This window comes from Carex rostrata, chromosome 2, assembly GCF_964058835.1.
Source record: "Carex rostrata chromosome 2, lpCarRost1.2, whole genome shotgun sequence".
Taxonomy (NCBI): Eukaryota; Viridiplantae; Streptophyta; class Magnoliopsida; order Poales; family Cyperaceae; genus Carex; species Carex rostrata.
In genome coordinates this window covers 3,937,116-3,951,096 of record NC_135919.1, presented here as the reverse complement: position 1 = coordinate 3,951,096, position 13,981 = coordinate 3,937,116, and the positions used below count along the sequence as shown (strand labels likewise).

The 13,981-nt window shown below is 32.9% G+C and overlaps 1 protein-coding gene and 1 pseudogene across 1 annotated transcript; both read right to left on the bottom strand.

Moving 5' to 3' along the window:
* Window positions 1–4,083: 4,083 nt before the first annotated feature.
* LOC144567129 (receptor-like protein EIX2) lies at window positions 4,084–5,429 on the bottom strand. Its single transcript, XM_078317180.1, has 2 exons — window positions 4,602–5,429; window positions 4,084–4,128 (listed from the first exon to the last, which is right to left on the bottom strand). The coding sequence occupies exons 1-2, from the start codon at window positions 5,427–5,429 to the stop codon at window positions 4,084–4,086; spliced, it is 873 nt and encodes a 290-aa protein (XP_078173306.1).
* Window positions 5,425–7,539, bottom strand: LOC144569659 (receptor-like protein EIX1; annotated as a pseudogene).
* Window positions 7,540–13,981: the final 6,442 nt, after the last annotated feature.

Sequence of the window (13,981 nt, the reverse complement as noted above, 5' to 3'; positions counted from 1 at the left end):
AATAGTAAAAAAATTTCAAAAAATGTAAAATTTGGTCTCCAAACACATATTAATATGGATGGAGAACAAGATGAACGATTTGGATCAACCGTTAGGATTTTGAAAAGTCAAAATCCAAGGCGTTGCACGGAGGGGCTCTATGCTATGCATAGCATGCTAGCATATTCCTATATATATATATATATATATATATATATATATATATATATGGTCTGTCTAAATTGCTGCTGGTAGCATTTCAGCAGAGGTGCTGCCGGGGCTATATTTAGCCGTGTGATGTCCAAACAACAAATCCAAACCGTTAGATGTTTAATCTATATTATAATCTACTTGGAGACCAAATTTTACATTTTTTGGATTTTTTTTACTATATATTAAACTGGTTTGAAAACCGCTGATTTCAGTAAATTTCTGCAGCATTGAAATCAGCGGTTTTCAAACCAGCTTAATATATAGTAAAAAAATTTCAAGGAAACGTGAGAATTTAAAGTTAGTTTTTCTTCTACGGGACTTTCATTTTTAAGAAAATTTAAACAATAAGAAAAAAATCTACAATATTTTAAGAGGCAATCTTATTTTTTACTTTATTTATTTACATATTCTTTTGTTTAATGAGGAGGGATCAGATGACACCCTTTATTGGTGACATCGGATGACATCGTGCATGTTCAAAGTTTTCAAAGTCCAAACAGTCAATCCAAATTGTTCAACATAATGGATATGTTAAAATGTGCTTGCAGATCAAATTTTACATTTTTTGAATTTTTTTTGTTATTTATTAAGTATTTAAAAAAATCGCTATCTTCAGACCGTTGAATTTTTGTACCCATCTTAATAAATAGTAAAAATATTCAGAAAAATATAAAATTTGATCTGCAAGCACATTTTAACATATTCATCAAGTTGAGCAGTTTGGATCAACTGTTTGGACTTTGAAAATGCATGGTGTCATCCGATATCACCAGAAAACGGTGTCATCCGATCCCTCCTCTTGTTTAATATATAGATATTGATAATTTGGCAATTCCATTTGAACTAGAGACCAAAAAGCTTGAATTACTTAATTTTATTACAAAACTCACGAAGACCTGCTCAATGGTACAATTAGAACATTGTACTCAGTTAAAGGATACACATTATCTATTTGTGGTTCAAAGTTAGAAAAAAATACCTGGTTTTACAATATAATAGACATGGTAAATATCGTGAAGCACGGAGTGCATCTTTCGATGAAAAAAATAAAACAGGAACACATCAGATCAATTATTAAAGTAACCTTTGAAATAAAAAAAAAAATGTTGACTCGTTTGATAGAACTGATTTTTGAGAGAATATATTGTTCCATCAAGAGAAAGTATAAGGTGTGCACTAGAAAAGGTCATTTTTAAAATCAACTTATGTGTGTATCTTCAATAACTAATTATGTAGTCCATAAAATTAAAAGAAAAAAAAAATAGTGTCTAGTTCAAAAAATTTAAATTGTACAAAAATAAAAATAAAAATAGAACTTTGTTGTTATATGATGTTAACAAACAATAACGATAGAACTTTGTTGTTATATGATGTTAACAAACAATAACGATAGAAAAATAGAATAAACAAAATTAAGCTAAATAGTTAATATAAAATGAACGGATCGTCATTTTTAGCAAAAATAATGACAGAATTTCTAATATTAAAAGGTAATATAACATTCCAAATTTTATCATATATATTTCTAAATTTATGAAAAAAATATTTCTATTATAGAGGTGATACTCCATTAATGCAGTGTTGCTTTATTAATGTCATTTTTTAATCATAAAAAAAAAAAAAAAAAAAAAAAATTGGCTCAAGGCAACTAAGAGGTGAGAGAATTACGCCTTCATTGCAAAAATTTCACTGTTAAAATCCTCACCCCAGAGAAGTGGTGTTTGCCTGTTTGGTTGAGGCCCAAATAGAATAAGGGGTTTAGGCATTAATTATTTTATCAAATGCGGATTAATCAGGCCTGATTAACTTGGCATAACTTTAAAATTACGCCTCTAAATTTAAAGCACCTATATATATGGCTTAAGAGTTAGTCCCCCAACAGTCTTGCTGTCATTAACTATTTAAATTTTTTTTTCCGTCTTTCTTCTTTTGATACTATTTTTTCACCCTCAATTCTTCCATCCAACTATTCCATTAGTCACTTGGGATTTTCATCGAACACCTTCATTGCAAACAGTTTTGATAACAGCAGCCGTAAACCAGCCAACATTAGCACTTGTAAGATGGGTTTTCAGAACATAGTTGTTATTCAATCCTCCAAACAAACATTTCTCCAAAACCTTTGTCTATTTTTGACGGCTCGGATTGAAGGGCCAAATGCACGGACATCTCGACTGGTTCCTGTGATTTTTAGCCTGGACTCAACATTTGCAGAAGCTGAGCTGGCCTTCGTCAACAGACATTGGTTTGAAAAATTAATTGCAGGCCTGTTTTGATGGATGAATTTCGGGCCTGGTTCCTTTTTTAAGCCCAGTTTCACTATTAACAGCCATGATACCAGAATTTCATGTATACCTCTCGAAACTTTAAAATTACGTATTGTCCTCTCGAAATTTAATATTACGTATTTTTCCTCTAAACTTCAAAATCTCACATATTTACCCTTTTTTATATTAAAACTCATTCTAATTTTATAAAATATCAATTTTACTCGTCATTAAAAATATAAAACACCCTATCGAACTCAAATTTGAATCTAAAGAATTTCTCTACCATCTGATTCACATGCATCGCAATAAGATTATTGTGTGTTTGCTTCAAGATTTGTGCTAATCTAGCGCACACGAATCTCAAAGCCATTTTGATATGTGTATTGCATTAAGATCTATGCATGTTGCTTTAATATTTGTGCGTGTCAGTTTCAAGATGCATGCTGATCTAGCGCGCATGAATCTTAAAGCAATTCGGATAGTATAGGAACCTTTAGATTCAAATTGGGGTCATATGGGTGTTTTATGTTTTTTAATAAAAAGGGTAAAATATGTATTTTATAAATTTAGAATGTGTTTTAATATAAAACACAATTGAGTTTTTGAAGTTTAGAGGGAGAAATATGTAATTTTGAAGTTTCATGTACGTGAAATATTCACCCCCCCCCCCCACACACACACACACACATCAATTTACTGTTCACGCATTGAGACCCAATCAAGTACGCTCTGTAGGCAAGCTTAATTTTCTGTTTCCATCTACCTGTTAATTATGATTTCTCTATGGAATAGTTTGTATAGTCTTTTTCAATTTAGAAAAAAAAAAAGACTTCTCCATTAACTCTGAAATCCATTTCTTCTTAATTAGAAGTCTTTTAGGTCGTTAATATTTGAGTAGACGATTTTAATTGGGTTCAATTAATTCTCTTCCGAAGTGAACAGCTATGAATCCTGGCGGTTGCGTCATTTTTAAAAATAAAAAATGAGGATATTTGTTAAATTTTGTGATTGATATTAATAAAAATTTCCGAAGGAGATACATCATACATTATCTTAAAAGGGTAAGGCTAAGATGCTATGGGTTGCATAGAGGGCTACGGTGCTACGGCTTAATATTCGAATTTTCAAAATTCAAACGGTCGATCTGAACCGTTCATCTTGTTCTCCATATTAATATGTGTTTGGAGACCAAATTTTACATTTTTTTGAAAAAATTTTGCTATTTTTTTAGAAAGGTAGAAAATCAAATATCTGAATAGTGCAGAATTTATTAGATCAACTAATTTTCTACCTATCTAAAAAAATAGTAAAATTTTTTCAAAAAATATAAAATTTGGTCTCCAAACACATATTAATATGGAGAATAAGATGAACGGTTCGGATCGACCGTTTGGATTTTGAAAACTTGAATAGTGAACCGTAGCACGGTAGCCCTCTATGGAAATAATAAATGCAGAACAATTGCAAATATGTGCATTCACCCTCTCCATTCTACACCACATATCATGTAGGATCAAAAATACAAGCTCAAATTTAATCACATTCAAGTTTCAATCACTCCTATGCTAATTAAAGTCCAACATGCTCTGATGCTAATTGTTGGAGACAATCGCAAAAGCATTCAATGAGTAAGTTCATCGAACATCCTGTGAGCATACACCAATACCTGACCAAATAGAAAAATTTGAAAGAGACACAAGAAACCAACAACAACAAACAATCAAGCACATAAATAAAATAGAGACACAAGATTTTACGTGGAAACCCTTTCGGGAGAAAACCACGGGAGCATGGGGCAAAATCACTATAATAAAGAGTTCTACAATATAAGAAGATTATCATGCCAATAACATTCTATCTCACACTCTCGCACAATTTCATACACTAATCTATGAGATTATCAAGTGTATTTTGGTGAATTAAAGAAGTGAAAAAACTCAACAAAAGAACTTGAAGATGAGCCTTCCTTTTTAACAGATAAAAGAGCAGCTTCAGAAATGAGACCCTTCAACTCACGGTTTGATTTTTAATCAATTGTAGAGTACAATGGTGATTTGGAGAAGAATTCCACCACAAACAATTATAATGAGCTACGACCCAATTCTTTTGTCTTCGTATTATAACACCCATAACATATACCATCTCAAGCATACTATCGACCATCTGGAAATAAGTATACCTCCACTTTACTTTGAATAGTAGAATGAAAAACACCAGTAGAAATCCCGCCACAAACCCAAACTCGATGAACAAATACAACCACTTGTCCCTATCATTGGTAATTTTTGAATTGGTATCGTGGTTACCATCACTCTGAGGAAGTCTCACACTGCTGTCACAACTCGTCTCTAGTGGGGGTCCACATAGGTATGGATTGCCACTGTAGATTGATGGGTCATTAAGTGTCTGCAACTGATGCCCATTTGGAATGCTCCCAGATATATTATTATAAGAAAAATTAAGCACCGCCAAAGAGTATAAATTGGATATGCTTTGTGGGATAGTCCCTGATAGGTTATTCTTGTGGAAGTCGAGTGACTCTAGAGATGTCATATTTACAATTTCAAGTGGAATGTTTCCTATTAACTCATTGTGGGACAAGTTTAGATTAAATAAACCGGCAAGAACAACTATCTCCTTAGGTATTTCACCTGTTAGATTATTGTTTGACAAATCCATACTCTTCAAAAATAAAAAGTCTTGAGAATCATACTCAAGGATCAACCCTTTGGTAATTACAATTACAATCGCATCATAATAAAGAATTGTCAATGAGAACAATTGACTCATCGAAGTAAAATTATTCAAACCTCTTGGGAGTGGGCCAGTAAGGTAGTTATTGGAAAGATCTAAGAATAGTAGACTATTGAGTTGTGTCAATTTTGATGGGATATTACCAGAAAATAAATTGGACCGCAACCTTAGAATTTGCAACTGGTCAAAGCTTTCTCCTACCCAATTTGGCATTATCCCGTGAAAATTATTTTCTCCAAGATCAAGCAATTGTAATCCATTGCAAAATTGCAAATCAATTGGAAACTCTCCAGTTAAACTATTGTTTGCAAGCTGAAGCACTCTTAGTGTGACTGAACAACTCAAAGAGCTGGGCACAACTCCAGAGAGCCTATTATTTGCAAGATTTACTTCGGAACTGATGTTAGACCAGCAAGGAGGAAGATGCCCTGATAATTACTCGAGAGATAAAGAGCATACAAATTAGCTAATCCACAAGAAAACAACTCTACCATTTCAATAGTGTTATTGTTCGAGACAATCGGTTTATTCTTATATGGTGACCTACGGTTTTTACGCAATTGTCCCGAAAAGGAGTTATTGGAAAGAAATAGGTACTTCAAACTTGTAGGAAGAAATGGTATTTCGCCCTCAAGCCGATTATTACTCAAATCTATATACTCGAGTTTGGTCATGTGTACCAAGCTGGCTGGTAATTTCCCTCTAAGTAAGTTTGTTGACAAATAAAGGACGCTAAGTGAAGATAAACTCCATAACCAATTGGGTATACTACCATCAATTCCCGTGTCTGTGAGGCCTAGACCCTTAATTTCTACTTGTCTTCGGAGCCAAGAGGGAAATTTTGGCCCTAGTTTGCATGAACTCAAATAGATACTATTCAGTTGGAAAGAAGGGGTCCAATCACTATCAACCAAAATAGTTATGTTGTTTTCGTCGAGGTATAAATATTTTAGTTTTAACAAACTAGTTAGATGAGTTTCTGATAGTAATCCTGTGAAGGAGTTAGAACTAAGATCAAGATAGACAAGATTTGTTAAATTTCCGATATCAATTGGTATTGTACCACTTAGGTTATTATTGTAAAGCCCAAGATGAGTTATACTTGCCATGTCTGTTATCCACCCTGTCAAAGTTCCAGATAAGTTAGTTGATGCAAGATCTAAATACTCAAGATTCCCCAATGTGTAATTTGACAACTTGCCCAATAATAACTCCCTAATATCTCCTTCTATATTATTATAATATAAAGATAAGTCAGTTAATTTTGTTAGACTATGTAGTGGTGGTACCATGCCATGAAGTGAATTATAATCGAGGGTAAGTTTGTTTAGAGAAGTTAGATTTCCCAATGTAGCAGGATATGGCCCGACCAGGTTACAGCCTTTGAGAATTAGAACATTTAAAATATGTAAACTGCCCACCCAATTGGGTATGGTGGTATTGAAGTTTTGATAAGAAAGATGAAGCACTTTCAGGGAGCTGAAGTTCACGAAAGAGATTGATTGTGGAATATGGGTTAGATTGTTTTTGGACAAAACTAACACTTCAAGTGATGACAGTTTGTTCAAAGTTTCCACCCAATCATTTGAATCTTTAAAATCAACTCTTGACATTTCTAAATGCTTTAGATACCTCAGATTAGGTAACCACCATGTATCGGTGTTCAACATAAAACTAGAAAATGGGTAGCCACTGCTAAGATCTAAGTACATTAGTCTAGAAAGGTTCCCAAGTTGAGGAGGTATCGTTCCTGATAAACCCGTATTAGATAGATTGAGATACTTCAAGTTTCTAAATGCACCGATAAATTCTGGAAATTTACTCCCATTAAAATTATTAAAGCTGAGATCCAAGTATTTGAGATCACTAAGAAATATCAAAGATGGGCTGATCTTGCCTACCAAACTATGGTAGATCCAATCGTAGTAATATGGATAGAAAGGATAGTCCAGATTATAAGGGTTGATATTTCGAAGGTTTAGTTTGACAACATGACCTGTTTGATTGTTGCATCAGATCCCTGCCCAGTTACAGCATTGTTTGCCACTCCATGAAGCCAAACGACTTTTCGTATCATTGACACCAGCTTTGAATTCAAGTAGTGCATCTCTCTCATGCTCCATACAACAATTTGCCCAGAAGGCTTGAATGAATAAGAGGAGGAGGAGGAAATTGAGTGAGGAATAGTGCATCTTTAGTTAATGTGAGAAGCTCTCAATGGTTCACTTAAGTCTTCCAGCTGCACGTACTTATACAAGTAGCTAGGTGTTGTTGGTGCGATGATATCCTGAGATTAAATATGCAAGGTACTAAGACACAAGGATACGTCAACTATTTGAGGGACTAATTAAGACAGTACTATACGACACAACAATTCGGGATACGTACGTATATTTTTGTTAAATCATGTAGCCATGCATCCAATTTTTTATACGATTAAATTTGACTGGAGGCGAGCCTTATGCTTACTAATAATCCAGTGCAATGTTGTACAATATTTATTGACTGCACTACTTTAACTAATTAAAGACAATTGCAGATGAAAGCTACGTACACGTTCTTCAAGCTTTCATTAGTAAAAGATTCTTTAGGAAAAGTAAGTAGTATTTAAAGAGTGAGGCTATGGTACTTTGCAATGTGTGGATTGTATTCATATCTCTGTCTTTAAAATTCAAATAGTCGATCCGAACAATTCAATATTATTATCATATAGAGATGAAAATATATTTGGCATGGAGACCAAATTTTATATTATTTTAGAACCTTTTTTTCTATTTTTTTTTGGACAATTAGAAAATCATTTGATCTAATATTTCTCGACCATCCGAAAGTAGTGATTTTCAACCTACAAAAAAAAAATAGAAAAAAAAGTTCCAAAAAATATAAAATTTAGTCTTCAAGTATATTTTCATATGATAATAATGTTGAGCAGTTTGAATCGACTATTTAAACTTTAAAAACAGAAATATAAATTAAATGCACGAAATGATCCACTCATTACAAAGTACCATAGCCGCACTTGTTATATATAAGTAAAGCTCTTTTAATGTAATTTTAATTAGTACATGTAATATCTACAAAAATATAAACACATTATTTTCACACGCGCATTGGTGCACTAACTATAATTAAGATTGCACGCGCATTGGTGCGGGGTACGCACACATTTGTAGGTATTGTACGGCAGTATATATATTTGGTTCGCCACACTATTGGCTGCATGGTTATTACTACATATTTAGAGAGCAAAAATGGGCAAATTTCATAGAAATTTAATGCTAGGCAGGAATTTGACCGAAATTTTTTTACTAATTGAAAATAAATAAATAAAATATCTTTTAGGATTCGGTAAAATTTTGAAATATAGAAAGAACGGATGGCTTATTCCATCTAGCTAATTTTGTCTCCGACTAATGCTGATACTAAATCCGTATCCAGCTATCAATGAGCGGATACAAATACGGATACGGATATAAATCAGATAATTTATGGATACGGATTCGAATACAGATACAAAACAAATATTTGTCGAATAATTGAGTTATATGAATTTTGAAATACAAATACTAATTAACAAAATTCGAATATAAAAATAAAGAGGAGGGATCCAATTACACCCTTTTCGGTGACACCGAATTACTCTCCATTAACAAAGTTTTCAAAGTTCAAATAGTCAATCTAAATTAACTATTTAACATAATGAATATATTAAAATGTGCTTGCAGATCAAATTTTACATTTTTTTCTATTTTATTTTACTATTTATTAAGTATTTAACAAAATCGTTATATTCAGACTATTGAATTTTTGTACCCATCTTAATAAATAGTAAAAAAATTTAAAAAAAATACAAAATTTGATGTGCAAGCACATTTTAATATATCCATTATGTTGAACGGTTTGGATCAAGTGTTTAAAGTTTAAAAATGTAGGACGTAATCCGGTGTCACAAAAAAAAAGTGTAATTGGATCCCTCCTCAAAAAGAAATTAATGTTTAAGTTAGTTTATTTGAATTTATAATTTGTCCAAAGAAATAAACAGGCTATTTAACGCATATCGTCTCGTATGAAATTTTTGTGAAAATAGTTGGCACTTGTACGCCCACCCACATGCAATTTGGTACAGGATCGGAAGTATTAATTTTAAGATTGATGTTTTGGACTTACAACCTAGTCAAATAGAAGGAAACGTGTGTAATGCAATAAAGCATGACCGGCCGGTTCGCTTCATTAAAGAAAACGCTCTTTTAAATTTTAATCCCACAGTACCTGTTCGGCAACCCTCCTTAAGCCTCCTTTATCTCTTAATCTTGATTAATCCCGCCGAACACACTCTCCTTAGACCGGATTTACATTCCTCCTTAGTTCCCAATTCTTAATCCACCCTCCCCCCTTCCTTAAGAAAAAAGGCTCCTTAGAGCTTCCTTAGAAGGATTTTTAAGCCTTTTCTGGACGATTTTACCCTTAATTCGGAGCACTCCTTAAGGAGCTGTCCTTTTCTTTAATTTTTCTATTCTCTCTCTCTGAGAAAGCAGCTCAGAGCCCGAGGCAAAGAAATGAAAACGTTCTTCTATCTCCAACCAAAATCGCCGGTTCTACAACGAAAATATCGTGAATCTTGCGCTGTAGATAGCTTCGTTTCAAGATGCTCTTTCTATCGACATCCATCTTGATGGGTATTTTTCTTTGGTAAGAAACGAGTTAAGCTGACAACGGTACCGGTGAAAACGACTGAGATGGTGGCGGTTGAAATTGTTGAGATGGTTGATAAGAATGGTCTCTATTTTGAATGATGAGTTTTTATTCACCTCCACATGCATTATTGCAAGCTGCTCAGGTGGTTTGTTCTCTTGCCGATGCTTGCCATGTCTGGCATGCTTGCTATTCTGAGACCGCATGAAGGTGAGCCTCTGCCTTCATTTTTCAAGAAGTGCCCACTAATTTTTTTTAGGTGTAATATAGGCTTCCTGATTCGGTGGAGGTTTAGAAGAATGTTCTAATTTTTTTATAGAAGGATGTTTATGATAAATTGATTTTTTTTTTCTGTTGAATATAGGGCTTTTCTGTTCTAATTTCTGAATTTTTCCTAATTCAGTGAGCTTTGTTGAGTTGTACATTTCGTTTATGAATATGATAGAATTGATGCTTAATTTCTCAATCTGTCCAATTATTTGATGCCTTTACTGATGAGGTAGAGAGTAAGCGATTGATATCCACTTTGATGTTAAAGGGTTATTGGAGGAGACCGGTACATGGTACCGGGGGATGAGAGTCCCCTTTTTTCTTTCCTTTTTTTTTTTCCTTTTTTTTTTCTCTACGCTTTGTTTTTGACATCTATTGTACCCGGTTTTTTATTCATAAAGTTAAATGCATTGGCTAAAAAAATCAAGCATGTACCACAGGTATGAACCAGTTCATAACTTCACCGTACCAGCAATAATGGTTATGGTTTTTTTTTTTTTTGAGATGTACTAACACAATTTTGATAGCAACAATTCAAAAAAAAAGAAAAAAGAAAAGAAAATGAATGATTAATTAAAGAAGATGCCTTCTGCAACAATGTGTTTTCGCTTATCTCAATCAAGTATGGCTAGTTACTGATGAAGTATGAATTTGCTGAGTATTATTTGTAAGCTGTTGTAGAGGATAAAAATTATTTGTAACTTTAGATGACAAAAATATGTGAGAGGGTATTTAGGTCATTACATAGTATAACATATATTTTACTCTTGGTAAATCTTCATTCTTAATCTTACCAATTTACCGAACAAGAGCTCCTTAGCAAGGATTAAACTTTTAATCCTCACCCCCTTAAGGAGGGTTGCCGAACACCCCCACAATTCTTTGCTAACTTTTCTAAGTCTCCGGAGCACCTATAAAGAACTAGGCGCGGCTTTTTACATGTTCACATTTATCTTGCCCTTTTAGCTGGAGCGGGTCGTTTGAATCTGCTGGGTGCAGGATAGTTCAGATATCTATTCTGTTTAAGCTTTATCATCTGAATTCGGATCTTTTATGAAATTCGGATTTTTTTTTTTTTAATCTAGATCTGAATCGGATCTTTTATGGATATTTGGTAATTATCCGAATTTGTTTTTTCCAAATCTAGATCTGAATCGGATACAATGAAGAAAAAGTGAGAGAGAGAAAAAGAGTAAAGGTCTTTCAAGTCGGTAACTAGCATGATTGACGATTGTTTTTGAACCTGTTCATGTGGATACTAATAGAGACACATAATTGTTGTGGCTGGTGCATAAATCTAACACAAAAACAGAAAAGAAGAGACTGACTACTCATACGACTAGATGAAGATATATATTACGCATCTAGTGATAAATTATATTTATCTTGGAATTAATTTTATACATAGATTTTGATTTTCAAATGATAAACAAATCATGAACTGAATCAAATTGTTGCACAATAACCTACCTGAATTCCATTCAATTTTCTTATAAGGGGAAATTGTGAGAATGCCACTACAAAACCTTGAAATTGTGAGATTGCCACTACAAACTTCAAAATTGTGAGAATGCCACTATAAAACGTTCATAATTGTGAAAATGCCATTAACAGTGTATTTTTATAATATTTTATCAAAAAATAACTGAAAAATACTGTTTTGATATACATAATTATGTATTCCGATTATACCCTTCATACAAAAAAAGTAACACTCCAGTTGATATCGCATCTTCAAATTAATTTTTGATAAAAATATTATAAGAATACACTGTTAATGGCATTGTCACAATTATGGATGTTTTATAGTGGTATTCTCACAATTTTTAAGTTTGTAGTGGCAATCTCACAATTTCAAGGTTTTGTAGTGGCAATCTCACAATTTTCCCTTCTTATAAATATACTAAAAGCATCAAATGAAAATGAAAATGAAAATAATTACATTTATTCGCCAGTCAAACAAAAATGACAATTGAAATAATTACATCACTAGTGGAGAACATACAATTAGTGTCGGCTTAAAAAACCGACACTAATACTTTAGTATCGGTCGTTTACAAAAAACCGACACTAATAATATTAGTGTCGGCTATTTATATGTAGGCGACACTAATAACTGAGAATTAGTGTCGGCTGTTTATAAACAACCGACACTAATACTTAACAATTAGTGTCGGCTATTTATAAACAGCCGACACTAATTCTCAGTTATTAGTGTCGCCTATTTATAAACAGTCGACACTAAAGCTAAAAAAATTTCATTTTAAGTCCCGCGCACCTCTTTCAAACGCACGCCTAGGGTTTAAAAACGCACGCTTCTCTCCGATCTGATCTTCTCAAACCTAGCCGCTTCTTCTAGGCGAATACCAGAAGATGTGACAGGAACTCCACAGGAACTTCACTTCGCTTCACGCTTCTCTCCGATATGGTCCTACGCATGCTTCACGAAAAGGGGCGTAACTTTTGATCCGTCCTGCGCATGCTTCATGAAATTTTGACAGGAACTCCACAGCCCAAAACCGGAGGAGAAACAATCTATGATTTGTTTCACTATTTTGCGGGCTCAGATTCCCGATCCGAGTCTTCCTTCATGGACTTTTGGTATAGTCTTTATAATTTTAGAGTTTTTAGGGTCTTTTATGTATCTTTTATGTATTTTCTGTTTTAGGGTTTGTATGATATTTTATTTAGGGTCTTTTATGTATCTTTTATGTATTTTCTGTTTTAGAGTTTGTATGATAACAATAAATGAGCAATTTGGATGATATTTTATTTAGTGAGTGTTATTTGTAAATTATGATGAATTATTTGATATCTTTGTTTTATATATAGTTCAGCAAAAATATATGAGCATTCCATAACAAAAATGTTCATTTTTAGAATTTTCTATGATTTATAGTGAATTTTTGAAATTTATTTTAAAAAAAAAAAAAAACATTAGTGTCGGCTATTTATTAAAAAGCCGACACTAATAAGTATTAGTGTCGGCTATTTATTAAATGGCCGACACTAATACTTATTAGTGTTGGCTTTTTAAGAAATAGCCCACACTAAAAATTAGTATTAGTGTCGGCCATTTAATAAATAGCCGACACTAATGCCTTACTTTTAGTGTCGGCTATTTACAAAGTATTAGTATCAGCCCGATTAGTGTCGCCTAATGTCCGACACTAATACCCATAAACAGCCGACACTAATTCCAAGTTCTCCACTAGTGCATGGACTCACTAGTCACTACGCAGACTTGTAAGGTTCACTATTGCATACTCCATGCATTTGATATCATGCAGTTGATACTGACTACTAATCTGCATAGTGATATAATTCACGAATAAAATGTTTTGTAAATGTTTCTGAACCGAATGACAAATTATTCGACTGACCCAATTATTCACAAATAAAAAAAAAAGAATTTTATTTTTATTTTTTTTGGGTTATTTTCTTATGTTTTCTTGTGAGACCGAATCATTTCCAAATTATATCTAAATTATTTTCGAATTAAATTTTTTAACTCCACCGAACTGAACTCGAATAATTAATGAATCAAAATAGAAAAGCAGTGTTTTCACGGCAATGTAATGAATCCCGCGTAATACAATACATACATTAAAATTACAAACAAACTGTTATAAAAAAATTTCTACAAATTTGGAATGTAATTGATTTATGATTTTGACGAGAGACTTCAACTGCTGAATTTTCCACAGTGAAACCTCAATTAAAGACAATTAAAGATGAACGCTACGTACACGTTCTTCAAGCTTTTGACTAATTAGTAAAAGATTATGTAAGAAAAGTAAGTA

What these genes read in the sequence shown, in the direction of transcription:
- LOC144567129 (XM_078317180.1), bottom strand. Translation starts at nt 5,429, where the DNA reads ATGCCAAATTGGGTAGGAGAAAGCTTTGACCAGTTGCAAATTCTAAGG. An exon ending in TCGATAGTATGCTTGAGATG is followed by an intron (nt 4,129 to 4,601) that starts GTATATGTTATG and finishes CTATTTGGTCAG; the next exon opens with GTATTGGTGTATGCTCACAG.